Below are 13675 nucleotides of genomic sequence, written 5' to 3' on the forward strand. Positions count from 1 at the left end.
TAGGAGCCATGTCTCAGGGCAAACAACCCTAGACTCCACTATAGGAGCCATGTCTCAGGGCAAACAACCCTAGACTCCACTATAGGAGCCATGTCTCAAACAACCCTAGACTCCACTATAGGAGCCATGTCTCAGGACAAACAACCCTAGACTCCACTATAGGAGCCATGTCTCAAACAACCCTAGACTCCACTATAGGAGCCATGTCTCAGGACAAACAACCCTAGACTCCACTATAGGAGCCATGTCTCAGGGCAAACAACCCTAGACTCCACTATAGGAGCCATGTCTCAGGGCAAACAACCCTAGACTCCACTATAGGAGCCATGTCTCAGGAAAACAACCCTAGACTCCACTATAGGAGCCATGTCTCAAACAACCCTAGACTCCACTATAGGAGCCATGTCTCAAACAACCCTAGACTCCACTATAGGAGCCATGTCTCAAAACAACCCTAGACTCCACTAAGCCATGTCTCAAACAACCCTAGACTCCACTATAGGAGCCATGTCTCAAACAACCCTAGACTCCACTATAGGAGCCATGTCTCAGGGCAAACAACCCTAGACTCCACTATAGGAGCCATGTCTCAAACAACCCTAGACTCCACTATAGGAGCCATGTCTCAGGACAAACAACCCTGGACTCCACTATAGGAGCCATGTCTCAGGACAAACAACCCTAGACTCCACTATAGGAGCCATGTCTCAGGACAAACAACCCTAGACTCCACTATAGGAGCCATGTCTCAAAAACAACCCTAGACTCCACTATAGGAGCCATGTCTCAGGACAAACAACCCTAGACTCCACTATAGGAGCCATGTCTCAGGGCAAACAACCCTAGACTCCACTATAGGAGCCATGTCTCAGGGCAAACAACCCTAGACTCCACTATAGGAGCCATGTCTCAGGGCAAACAACCCTAGACTCCACTATAGGAGCCATGTCTCAGGACAAACAACCTAGACTCCACTATAGGAGCCATGTCTCAGGGCAAACAACCCTAGACTCCACTATAGGAGCCATGTCTCAGGGCAAACAACCCTAGACTCCACTATAGGAGCCATGTCTCAAACAACCCTAGACTCCACTATAGGAGCCATGTCTCAGGGCAAACAACCTAGACTCCACTATAGGAGCCATGTCTCAGGACAAACAACCCTAGACTCCACTATAGGAGCCATGTCTCAAACAACCCTAGACTCCACTATAGGAGCCATGTCTCAGGGCAAACAACCCTAGACTCCACTATAGGAGCCATGTCTCAAACAACCCTAGACTCCACTATAGGAGCCATGTCTCAAACAACCCTAGACTCCACTATAGGAGCCATGTCTCAAACAACCCTAGACTCCACTATAGGAGCCATGTCTCAGGGCAAACAACCCTAGACTCCACTATAGGAGCCATGTCTGAGGACATACAACCCTAGACTCCACTATAGGAGCCATGTCTCAGGACAAACAACCCTGGACTCCACTATAGGAGCCATGTCTCAGGGCAAACAACCCTAGACTCCACTATAGGAGCCATGTCTCAGGACAAACAACCTAGACTCCACTATAGGAGCCATGTCTCAGGGCAAACAACCCTAGACTCCACTATAGGAGCCATGTCTCAAACAACCCTAGACTCCACTATAGGAGCCATGTCTCAGGACAAACAACCCTAGACTCCACTATAGGAGCCATGTCTCAGGGCAAACAACCCTAGACTCCACTATAGGAGCCATGTCTCAGGGCAAACAACCCTAGACTCCACTATAGGAGCCATGTCTCAAAAACAACCCTAGACTCCACTATAGGAGCCATGTCTCAGGACAAACAACCCTAGACTCCACTATAGGAGCCATGTCTCAAAAACAACCCTAGACTCCACTATAGGAGCCATGTCTCAGGACAAACAACCCTAGACTCCACTATAGGAGCCATGTCTCAGGGCAAACAACCCTAGACTCCACTATAGGAGCCATGTCTCAGGGCAAACAACCCTAGACTCCACTATAGGAGCCATGTCTCAGGACAAACAACCCTAGACTCCACTATAGGAGCCATGTCTCAGGGCAAACAAACCTAGACTCCACTATAGGAGCCATGTCTCAAACAACCCTAGACTCCACTATAGGAGCCATGTCTCAAACAACCCTAGACTCCACTATAGGAGCCATGTCTCAAACAACCCTAGACTCCACTATAGGAGCCATGTCTCAGGACAAACAACCCTAGACTCCACTATAGGAGCCATGTCTCAGGGCAAACAACCCTAGACTCCACTATAGGAGCCATGTCTCAGGGCAAACAACCCTAGACTCCACTATAGGAGCCATGTCTCAAACAACCCTAGACTCCACTATAGGAGCCATGTCTCAGGGCAAACAACCCTAGACTCCACTATAGGAGCCATGTCTCAGGACAAACAACCCTAGACTCCACTATAGGAGCCATGTCTCAGGGCAAACAACCCTAGACTCCACTATAGGAGCCATGTCTCAGGACAAACAACCCTAGACTCCACTATAGGAGCCATGTCTCAAACAACCCTAGACTCCACTATAGGAGCCATGTCTCAAACAACCCTAGACTCCACTATAGGAGCCATGTCTCAGGACAAACAACCCTAGACTCCACTATAGGAGCCATGTCTCAAACAACCCTAGACTCCACTATAGGAGCCATGTCTCAGGGCAAACAACCCTAGACTCCACTATAGGAGCCATGTCTCAGGACAAACAACCCTAGACTCCACTATAGGAGCCATGTCTCAAACAACCCTAGACTCCACTATAGGAGCCATGTCTCAAACAACCCTAGACTCCACTATAGGAGCCATGTCTCAGGGCAAACAACCCTAGACTCCACTATAGGAGCCATGTCTCAAACAACCCTAGACTCCACTATAGGAGCCATGTCTCAGGACAAACAACCCTAGACTCCACTATAGGAGCCATGTCTCAGGGCAAACAACCCTAGACTCCACTATAGGAGCCATGTCTCAGGGCAAACAACCCTAGACTCCACTATAGGAGCCATGTCTCAGGGCAAACAACCCTAGACTCCACTATAGGAGCCATGTCTCAGGACAAACAACCCTAGACTCCACTATAGGAGCCATGTCTCAGGACAAACAACCCTAGACTCCACTATAGGAGCCATGTCTCAGGGCAAACAACCCTAGACTCCACTATAGGAGCCATGTCTCAGGACAAACAACCCTAGACTCCACTATAGGAGCCATGTCTCAGGGCAAACAACCCTAGACTCCACTATAGGAGCCATGTCTCAGGACAAACAACCCTAGACTCCACTATAGGAGCCATGTCTCAGGAAAACAACCCTAGACTCCACTATAGGAGCCATGTCTCAGGGCAAACAACCCTAGACTCCACTATAGGAGCCATGTCTCAGGACAAACAACCCTAGACTCCACTATAGGAGCCATGTCTCAGGACAAACAACCCTAGACTCCACTATAGGAGCCATGTCTCAGGGCAAACAACCCTAGACTCCACTATAGGAGCCATGTCTCAGGGCAAACAACCCTAGACTCCACTATAGGAGCCATGTCTCAGGGCAAACAACCCTAGACTCCACTATAGGAGCCATGTCTCAAAACAACCCTAGACTCCACTATAGGAGCCATGTCTCAGGGCAACAACCCTAGACTCCACTATAGGAGCCATGTCTCAGGGCAAACAACCCTAGACTCCACTATAGGAGCCATGTCTCAGGACAAACAACCCTAGACTCCACTATAGGAGCCATGTCTCAGGACAAACAACCCTAGACTCCACTATAGGAGCCATGTCTCAGGACAAACAACCCTAGACTCCACTATAGGAGCCATGTCTCAGGGCAAACAACCCTAGACTCCACTATAGGAGCCATGTCTCAGGGCAAACAACCCTAGACTCCACTATAGGAGCCATGTCTCAGGACAAACAACCCTAGACTCCACTATAGGAGCCATGTCTCAGGACAAACAACCCTAGACTCCACTATAGGAGCCATGTCTCAGGACAAACAACCCTAGACTCCACTATAGGAGCCATGTCTCAGGACAAACAACCCTAGACTCCACTATAGGAGCCATGTCTCAAACAACCCTAGACTCCACTATAGACAAAACAACCCTAGACTCCACTATAGGAGCCATGTCTCAGGGCAAACAACCCTAGACTCCACTATAGGAGCCATGTCTCAAACAACCCTAGACTCCACTATAGGAGCCATGTCTCAGGACAAACAACCTAGACTCCACTATAGGAGCCATGTCTCAGGACAAACAACCCTAGACTCCACTATAGGAGCCATGTCTCAGGACAAACAACCCTAGACTCCACTATAGGAGCCATGTCTCAGGGCAAACAACCCTAGACTCCACTATAGGAGCCATGTCTCAGGACAAACAACCCTAGACTCCACTATAGGAGCCATGTCTCAGGACAAACAACCCTAGACTCCACTATAGGAGCCATGTCTCAGGGCAAACAACCCATAGACTCCACTATAGGAGCCATGTCTCAAACAACCCTAGACTCCACTATAGGAGCCATGTCTCAGGACAAACAACCCTAGACTCCACTATAGGAGCCATGTCTCAAAAACAACCTAGACTCCACTATAGGAGCCATGTCTCAAACAACCCTAGACTCCACTATAGGAGCCATGTCTCAGGACAAACAACCCTAGACTCCACTATAGGAGCCATGTCTCAGGGCAAACAACCCTAGACTCCACTATAGGAGCCATGTCTCAGGGCAAACAACCCTAGACTCCACTATAGGAGCCATGTCTCAGGGCAAACAACCCTAGACTCCACTATAGGAGCCATGTCTCAGACTCCACTATAGGAATGTCTCAACAACCCTAGACTCCACTATAGGAGCCATGTCTCAGGGCAACAACCCTAGACTCCACTACCATGTCTCAAACAACCCGACTCCACTATAGGAGCCATGTCTCAACAAACAACCCTAGACTCCACTATAGGAGCCATGTCTCAGGACAAACAACCCTAGACTCCACTATAGGAGCCATGTCTCAGGACAAACAACAAACAACCTAGACTCCACTATAGGAGCCATGTCTCAGGACAAACAACCCTAGACTCCACTATAGGAGCCATGTCTCAGGGCAAACAACCCTAGACTCCACTATAGGAGCCATGTCTCAGGACAAACAACCTAGACTCCACTATAGGAGCCATGTCTCAAAAACAACCCTAGACTCCACTATAGGAGCCATGTCTCAAATGTCTCAACAACCCTAGACTCCACTATAGGAGCCATGTCTCAGGGCAAACAACCCTAGACTCCACTATAGGAGCCATGTCTCAAACAACCCGGGACTCCACTATAGGAGCCATGTCTCAGGACAAACAACCCTAGACTCCACTATAGGAGCCATGTCTCAAACAACCCTAGGCTCCACAAGCCATGTCAAACCCCTAGACTCCACTATAGGAGCCATGTCTCAAACAACCCTAGACTCCATGTCTCAAACAACCCTAGACTCCACTATAGAGCCATGTCTCAGGACAAACAACCTAGACTCCACTATAGGAGCCATGTCTCAGGGCAAACAACCCTAGACTCCACTATAGGAGCCATGTCTCAGGGCAAACAACCCTAGACTCCACTATAGGAGCCATGTCTCAGGACAAACAACCCTAGACTCCACTATAGGAGCCATGTCTCAGGACAAACAACCCTAGACTCCACTATAGGAGCCATGTCTCAGGACAAACAACCCTAGACTCCACTATAGGAGCCATGTCTCAGGACAAACAACCCTAGACTCCACTATAGGAGCCATGTCTCAGGACAACAACCCTAGACTCCACTATAGGAGCCATGTCTCAGGACAAACAACCCTAGACTCCACTATAGGAGCCATGTCTCAGGGCAAACAACCCTAGACTCCACTATAGGAGCCATGTCTCAAACAACCCTAGACTCCACTATAGGAGCCATGTCTCAGGACAAACAACCCTAGACTCCACTATAGGAGCCATGTCTCAGGACAAACAACCCTAGACTCCACTATAGGAGCCATGTCTCAGGACAACCCTAGACTCCACTATAGGAGCCATGTCTCAGGGCAAACAACCCTAGACTCCACTATAGGAGCCATGTCTCAGGAAACAACCCTAGACTCCACTATAGGAGCCATGTCTCAGGACAAACAACCCTAGACTCCACTATAGGAGCCATGTCTCAGGACAAACAACCCCTAGACTCCACTATAGGAGCCATGTCTCAGGGCAAACAACCCTAGACTCCACTATAGGAGCCATGTCTCAAACAACCCTAGACTCCACTATAGGAGCCATGTCTCAGGACAAACAACCCTAGACTCCACTATAGGAGCCATGTCTCAGGGCAAACAACCCTAGACTCCACTATAGGAGCCATGTCTCAAACAACCCTAGACTCCACTAAATGTCAACCCCTAGACTCCACTATAGGAGCCATGTCTCAGGGCAAACAACCCTAGACTCCACTATAGGAGCCATGTCTCAAACAACCCTAGACTCCACTATAGGAGCCATGTCTCAAACAACCCTAGACTCCACTATAGGAGCCATGTCTCAGGGCAAACAACCCTAGACTCCACTATAGGAGCCATGTCTCAGGACAAACAACCCTAGACTCCACTATAGGAGCCATGTCTCAAACAACCCTAGACTCCACTATAGGAGCCATGTCTCAGGACAAACAACCCTAGACTCCACTATAGGAGCCATGTCTCAGGACAAACAACCCTAGACTCCACTATAGGAGCCATGTCTCAGGACAAACAACCCTAGACTCCACTATAGGAGCCATGTCTCAGGACAAACAACCCTAGACTCCACTATAGGAGCCATGTCTCAGGGCAAACAAACTCCACTAACCATGTCTCAGACTCCACTATAGGAGCCATGTCTCAGGACAAACAACCCTAGACTCCACTATAGGAGCCATGTCTCAGGACAAACAACCCCTAGACTCCACTATAGGAGCCATGTCTCAGGACAAACAACCCTAGACTCCACTATAGGAGCCATGTCTCAGGGCAAACAACCCTAGACTCCACTATAGGAGCCATGTCTCAGGACAAACAACCCTAGACTCCACTATAGGAGCCATGTCTCAGGGCAAACAACCCTAGACTCCACTATAGGAGCCATGTCTCAGGACAAACAACCCTCCACTATAGACCATGTCCACTATACTATAGGAGCCATGTCTCAGGACAAACAACCCTAGACTCCACTATAGGAGCCATGTCTCAGGACAAACAACCCTAGGCTCCACTGGGAGCCATGTCTCAGGACAAACAACCCTAGACTCCACTATAGGAGCCATGTCTCAAAAACAACCCTAGACTCCACTATAGGAGCCATGTCTCAGGACAAACAACCCTAGACTCCACTATAGGAGCCATGTCTCAGGGCAAACAACCCTAGACTCCACTATAGGAGCCATGTCTCAGGGCAAACAACCCTAGACTCCACTATAGGAGCCATGTCTCAGGACAAACAACCCTAGACTCCACTATAGGAGCCATGTCTCAGGGCAAACAACCCTAGACTCCACTATAGGAGCCATGTCTCAGGACAAACAACCCTAGACTCCACTATAGGAGCCATGTCTCAGGACAAACAACCCTAGACTCCACTATAGGAGCCATGTCTCAGGACAAACAACCCTAGACTCCACTATAGGAGCCATGTCTCAGGACAAACCCTAGACTCCACTATAGGAGCCATGTCTCAGGACAAACAACCCTAGACTCCACTATAGGAGCCATGTCTCAAACAACCCTAGACTCCACTATAGGAGCCATGTCTCAGGGCAAACAACCCTAGACTCCACTATAGGAGCCATGTCTCAAACAACCCGGGACTCCACTATAGGAGCCATGTCTCAGGACAAACAACCCTAGACTCCACTATAGGAGCCATGTCTCAGGGCAAACAACCCTAGACTCCACTATAGGAGCCATGTCTCAGGACAAACAACCCTAGACTCCACTATAGGAGCCATGTCTCAAACAACCTAGACTCCACTATAGGAGCCATGTCTCAGGACAAACAACCTAGACTCCACTATAGGAGCCATGTCTCAGGACAAACAACCCTGGACTCCACTATAGGAACCATGTCTCAGGGCAAACAACCCTAGACTCCACTATAGGAGCCATGTCTCAGGACAAACAACCCTAGACTCCACTATAGGAGCCATGTCTCAGGACAAACAACCCTAGACTCCACTATAGGAGCCATGTCTCAGGACAAACAACCCTAGACTCCACTATAGGAGCCATGTCTCAGGGCAAACAACCCTAGACTCCACTATAGGAGCCATGTCTCAAACAACCCTAGACTCCACTATAGGAGCCATGTCTCAGGACAAACAACCCTAGACTCCACTATAGGAGCCATGTCTCAGGACAAACAACCCTAGACTCCACTATAGGAGCCATGTCTCAGGACAAACAACCCTGGACTCCACTATAGGAACCATGTCTCAGGGCAAACAACCCTAGACTCCACTATAGGAGCCATGTCTCAGGACAAACAACCCTAGACTCCACTATAGGAGCCATGTCTCAGGACAAACAACCCTGGACTCCACTATAGGAACCATGTCTCAGGGCAAACAACCCTAGACTCCACTATAGGAGCCATGTCTCAGGACAAACAACCCTAGACTCCACTATAGGAGCCATGTCTCAGGACAAACAACCCTAGACTCCACTATAGGAACCATGTCTCAGGACAAACAACCCTAGACTCCACTATAGGAGCCATGTCTCAGGGCAAACAACCCTAGACTCCACTATAGGAGCCATGTCTCAGGACAAACAACCCTAGACTCCACTATAGGAGCCATGTCTCAGGACAAACAACCCTAGACTCCACTATAGGAGCCATGTCTCAGGACAAACAACCCTAGACTCCACTATAGGAGCCATGTCTCAGGGCAAACAACCCTAGACTCCACTATAGGAGCCATGTCTCAGGGCAAACAACCCTAGACTCCACTATAGGAGCCATGTCTCAGGGCAGACTGCCACCATGTTGTGATTGAATACATGGAGTCTGAATAGCTTCTTCTTATGGTCTGTTGTTTGTTTAACCTTTATTTAACTAGGCAAGTCAGTTAAGAACAAATTCTTATTTTCAATGACGGCCTAGGAACAGTGGGTTAACTGCCTGTTCACGGGCAGAACGACAGATTTGTCGTTCAGCTCGGGGATTCGAACTCCGCAACCTTTCGGTTACTAGTCCAATGCTCTAACCACTAGGCTACCCTGCCGCCCCAGGGTCTGTTGTAGAAAGGAAGTATATGAATCCCACGTTTTATTGATTATTCTCTTTTATCAGGAAGTATGCTAAGGCAGAAAATCTGATGACGGTGACAGATCCAGTCCATGACATTGCCTTTGCTCCCAACTTGGGACGCTCTTTTCACGTGCTCGCCATCGCCACCAAAGACGTACGCATCTTCAAGCTGATACCACAGAGGTGAGTTTATTTAAAGGACATGCTCCTACACGCATCCAGTAGCAAGATCTCTTCTAAGACAGGATTCACAACCAGCCAGGTCACAGTGGAGCATCTTCATGCTGGTTAGTGTTTGCAGTGCAAGTCATTTCCAGGCTGACTCGGTGTGAGTTCTTAACTGATGTTTCGGAAGTGACCATTGTATCTTTTGTCACCCCTAAACAAATATCCTACTTGATTGTCTGGTGTCCCGATCACATTCCTGTTCTACAGGAGAGAGGTCACAGCATCCTCCGATCCCACTAAGCTGGAGGTCTTGGCCCAGTTTTACCCTATCCTCTAACCCTATCCTGCTGGTCTCTGTGTTTCTACAGGAGAGAGTCTGCAATGGGGTCGTCTGGTCCCACTAAGCTGCAGGTTCAGATCCTGGCCCAGTTTGACAACCACAACTCACAGGTGTGGAGAGTCTCCTGGAACATCAGCAGCACCCTGCTTGCCTCCTCAGGGGACGATGGCTGTGTCCGGCTCTGGAAAGGTAGAGTGGATAGACCTGGTGTAGACTGGTGTTAGTATAGACCTAGTGTAGACCTGGTGTTAGTGTAGACCTGGTGTTAGTGTAAACCTGGTGTTAGTGTAGACCTAGTGTAGACCTGGTGTTAGTGTAGACCTGGTGTAGACTGGTGTTAGTATAGACCTGGTGTAGACCTGGTGTTAGTGTAGACCTGGTGTTAGTGTAAACCTGGTGTTAGTGTAGACCTAGTGTAGTCCTGGTGTTAGTCTAGACCTGGTGTAGACTGGTGTTAGTATAGACCTGGTGTAGACTGGTGTTAGTATAGACCTGGTGTAGACCTGGTGTTAGTGTAGACCTAGTGTAGTCCTGGTGTTAGTGTAGACCTGGTGTAGACTGGTGTTAGTATAGACCTGGTGTAGACTGGTGTTAGTATAGACCTGGTGTAGACCTGGTGTTAGTGTAGACCTGGTGTTAGTGTAGACCTGGTGTTAGTGTAGACTGGTGTTAGTATAGACCTAGTGTAGACCTGGTGTTAGTGTAGACCTGGTGTTAGTGTAGACCTGGTGTTAGTGTAGACCTGGTGTTAGTATTGACCTGGTGTAGACCTGGTGTTAGTGTAGACCTAGTGTAGACCTGGTGTTAGTGTAGACCTGGTGTTAGTGTAGACCTGGTGTTAGTATTGACCTGGTGTAGACCTGGTGTTAGTGTAGACCTAGTGTAGACCTGGTGTTAGTGTAGACCTAGTGTAGACCTGGTGTTAGTGTAGACCTGGTGTAGACCTGGTGTTAGTGTAGACCTGGTGTTAGTATTGACCTGGTGTAGACCTGGTGTTAGTATTGACCTGGTGTAGACCTGGTGTTAGTGTAGACCTGGTGTAGACCTGGTGTTAGTGTAGACCTGGTGTTAGTGTAGACCTGGTGTTAGTATTGACCTGGTGTAGACCTGGAGTTAGTGTAGACCTGGTGTTAGTGTAGACCTGGTGTTAGTGTAGACCTGGTGTTAGTGTTGACCTGGTGTAGACCTGGTGTTAGTGTTGACCTGGTGTTAATGTAGACCTGGTGTAGACCTGGTGTTAGTGTAGACCTGGTGTTAGTGTAGACCTGGTGTTAGTGTAGACCTGGTGTAGACCTGGTGTTAGTGTAGACCTGGTGTTAGTGTAGACCTGGTGTAGACCTGGTGTTAGTATTGACCTGGTGTAGACCTGGTGTTAGTGTAGACCTGGTGTTAGTGTAGACCTGGTGTAGACCTGGTGTTAGTGTAGACCTGGTGTTAGTATTGACCTGGTGTAGACCTGGTGTTAGTGTTGACCTGGTGTAGACCTGGTGTTAGTGTAGACCTGGTGTTAGTGTAGACCTGGTGTTAGTGACCTGGTGTTAGACCTGGTGTTGGTGTTAGTGTAGAGACCTGGTGTTAGTGTAGACCTGGTGTTAGTGTAGACCTGGTGTAGACCTGGTGTTAGTGTAGACCTGGTGTTAGGTGTAGACCTGGTGTTAGTATTGACCTGGTGTAGACCTGGTGTTAGTAGACCTGGTGTAGACCTGAGACCTGGTGTTAGGTGTAGACCTGGTGTTAGTGTTGACCTGGTGTAGACCTGGTGTTAGTGTTGACCTGGTGTTAGACCTGGTGTTAGTGTAGACCTGGTGTTAGTGTTGACCTGGTGTAGACCTGGTGTTAGTGTGGTGTTAGTGTAGACCTGGTGTTAGTGTAGACCTGGTGTAGACCTGGTGTTAGTGTAGACCTGGTGTTAGTGTAGACCTGGTGTTAGTGTAGACCTGGTGTAGACCTGGTGTTAGTGTAGACCTGGTGTTGGTGTTGGTGTAGTGGTGACCTGGTGTAGACCTGGTGTTAGTATTGACCTGGTGTTAGTGTAGACCTGGTGTTAGACCTGGTGTTAGTAGACCTGGTGTAGACCTGGTGTTAGTGTAGACCTGGTGTTAGTGTAGACCTGGTGTATGTTGACCTGGTGTAGACCTGGTGTTAGTGTAGACCTGGTGTTGGTGTAGACCTGGTGTTAGTGTAGACCTGGTGTTGGTGTTAGTGTAGACCTGTGTTAGTGTAGACCTGGTGTTGAGTGTAGACCTGGTGTTGTGTAGACCTGGTGTTGTTAGTGTAGACCTGGTGTAGACCTGGTGTTAGTGTAGACCTGTGTTAGTGTAGACCTGGTTGACCTGGTGTAGACCTGGTGTTAGTTAGACCTGGTAGACCTGGTGTTAGTGTAGACCTGGTGTTGTTAGTGTAGACCTTGAGACCTGGTGTTAGTGTAGACCTGGTGTTGGTGTAGACCTGGTGTTGGTGTAGACCTGGTGTAGACCTGGTGTTAGTGTAGACCTGGTGTAGACCTGGTGTTAGTATTGACCTGGTGTAGACCTGGTGTTAGTGTTGACCTGGTGTTAGTGTAGACCTGGTGTAGACCTGGTGTTAGTGTAGACCTGGTGTTAGTGTAGACCTGGTGTTAGTGTAGACCTGGTGTTAGTATTGACCTGGTGTTAGTGTAGACCTGGTGTAGACCTGGTGTTGGTGTAGACCTGGTGTTGGTGTAGACCTGGTGTTGGTGTAGACCTGGTGTTGGTGTAGACCTGGTGTTAGTATTGACCTGGTGTAGACCTGGTGTTAGTGTAGACCTGGTGTAGACCTGGTGTTAGTATTGACCTGGTGTAGACCTGGTGTTAGTGTTGACCTGGTGTTAGTGTAGACCTGGTGTAGACCTGGTGTTAGTATTGACCTGGTGTAGAACTGGTGTTAGTGTAGACCTGGTGTAGACCTGGTGTTAGTGTAGACCTAGTGTAAGTGTAGACCTGGTGTAAGTATTGACCTGGTGTAGACCTGGTGTTAGTGTAGACCTGGTGTTAGTGTAGACCTGGTGTTGGTGTAGACCTGGTGTTGGTGTAGACCTGGTGTTGGTGTAGACCTGGTGTTGGTGTAGACCTGGTGTTGGTGTAGACCTGGTGTTAGTATTGACCTGGTGTAGACCTGGTGTTAGTGTAGACCTGGTGTTAGTATTGACCTGGTGTAGACCTGGTGTTAGTGTAGACCTGGTGTTAGTGTAGACCTGGTGTAGACCTGGTGTTAGTGTAGACCTGGTGTTAGTGTAGACCTGGTGTAAGTATTGACCTGGTGTAGACCTGGTGTTAGTGTGGACCTGGTTTTAGTGTAGACCTGGTGTTAGTGTAGACCTGGTGTAGACCTGGTTTTAGTGTAGACCTGGTGTTAGTGTAGACCTGGTGTTAGTATTGACCTGGTGTAGACTGGTGTTAGTGTAGACCTGGTTTAGACTGGTGTTAGTGTAGACCTGGTGTTAATGTAGACCTGGTTTAGACCTGGTGTTAGTGTAGACCTAGTGTAGACCTGGTGTTAGTGTAGACCTGGTGTAGACCTGGTGTTAGTGTAGACCTGGTTTAGACTGGTGTTAGTGTAGACCTGGTGTTAGTGTTGACCTGGTGTTAGTGTAGACCTGGTGTAGACCTGGTGTTAGTGTAGACCTAGTGTAGACCTGGTGTTAGTGTAGACCTGGTGTAGACCTGGTGTTAGTGTAGACCTGGTGTTAGTGTAGACCTGGTGTTAGTGTAGACCTGGTGTAAGTATTGACCTGGTGTAGACCTGGTGTTAGTGTAGACCTGGTGTTAGTGTAGACCTGGTGTTAGTGTAGACCTGGTGTAAGTATTGACCTGGT

At 48.7% G+C, this 13675-nt stretch overlaps 1 protein-coding gene across 2 annotated transcripts in view; it reads left to right on the plus strand.

Annotated features, from left to right (window-relative positions):
* Nucleotides 1–13675, plus strand: part of seh1l (SEH1-like (S. cerevisiae)) — a 91339-nt gene that overhangs the window by 33848 nt on the left and 43816 nt on the right. For both annotated transcript variants that reach the window (XR_010464254.1, XM_065020092.1), the window contains exons 6-7: nucleotides 9375–9515; nucleotides 9869–10029. Coding sequence is in view for 1 of the 2 variants with exons in the window: in XM_065020092.1 (XP_064876164.1) it covers nucleotides 9375–9515; nucleotides 9869–10029 (302 nt within the window). In the remaining variant the exon portion in view is untranslated. The remainder of the gene's footprint in view (nucleotides 1–9374; nucleotides 9516–9868; nucleotides 10030–13675) is intronic.

The sequence above is a fragment of the Oncorhynchus nerka genome, linkage group LG7 (assembly GCF_034236695.1).
Source record: "Oncorhynchus nerka isolate Pitt River linkage group LG7, Oner_Uvic_2.0, whole genome shotgun sequence".
Taxonomy (NCBI): Eukaryota; Metazoa; Chordata; class Actinopteri; order Salmoniformes; family Salmonidae; genus Oncorhynchus; species Oncorhynchus nerka.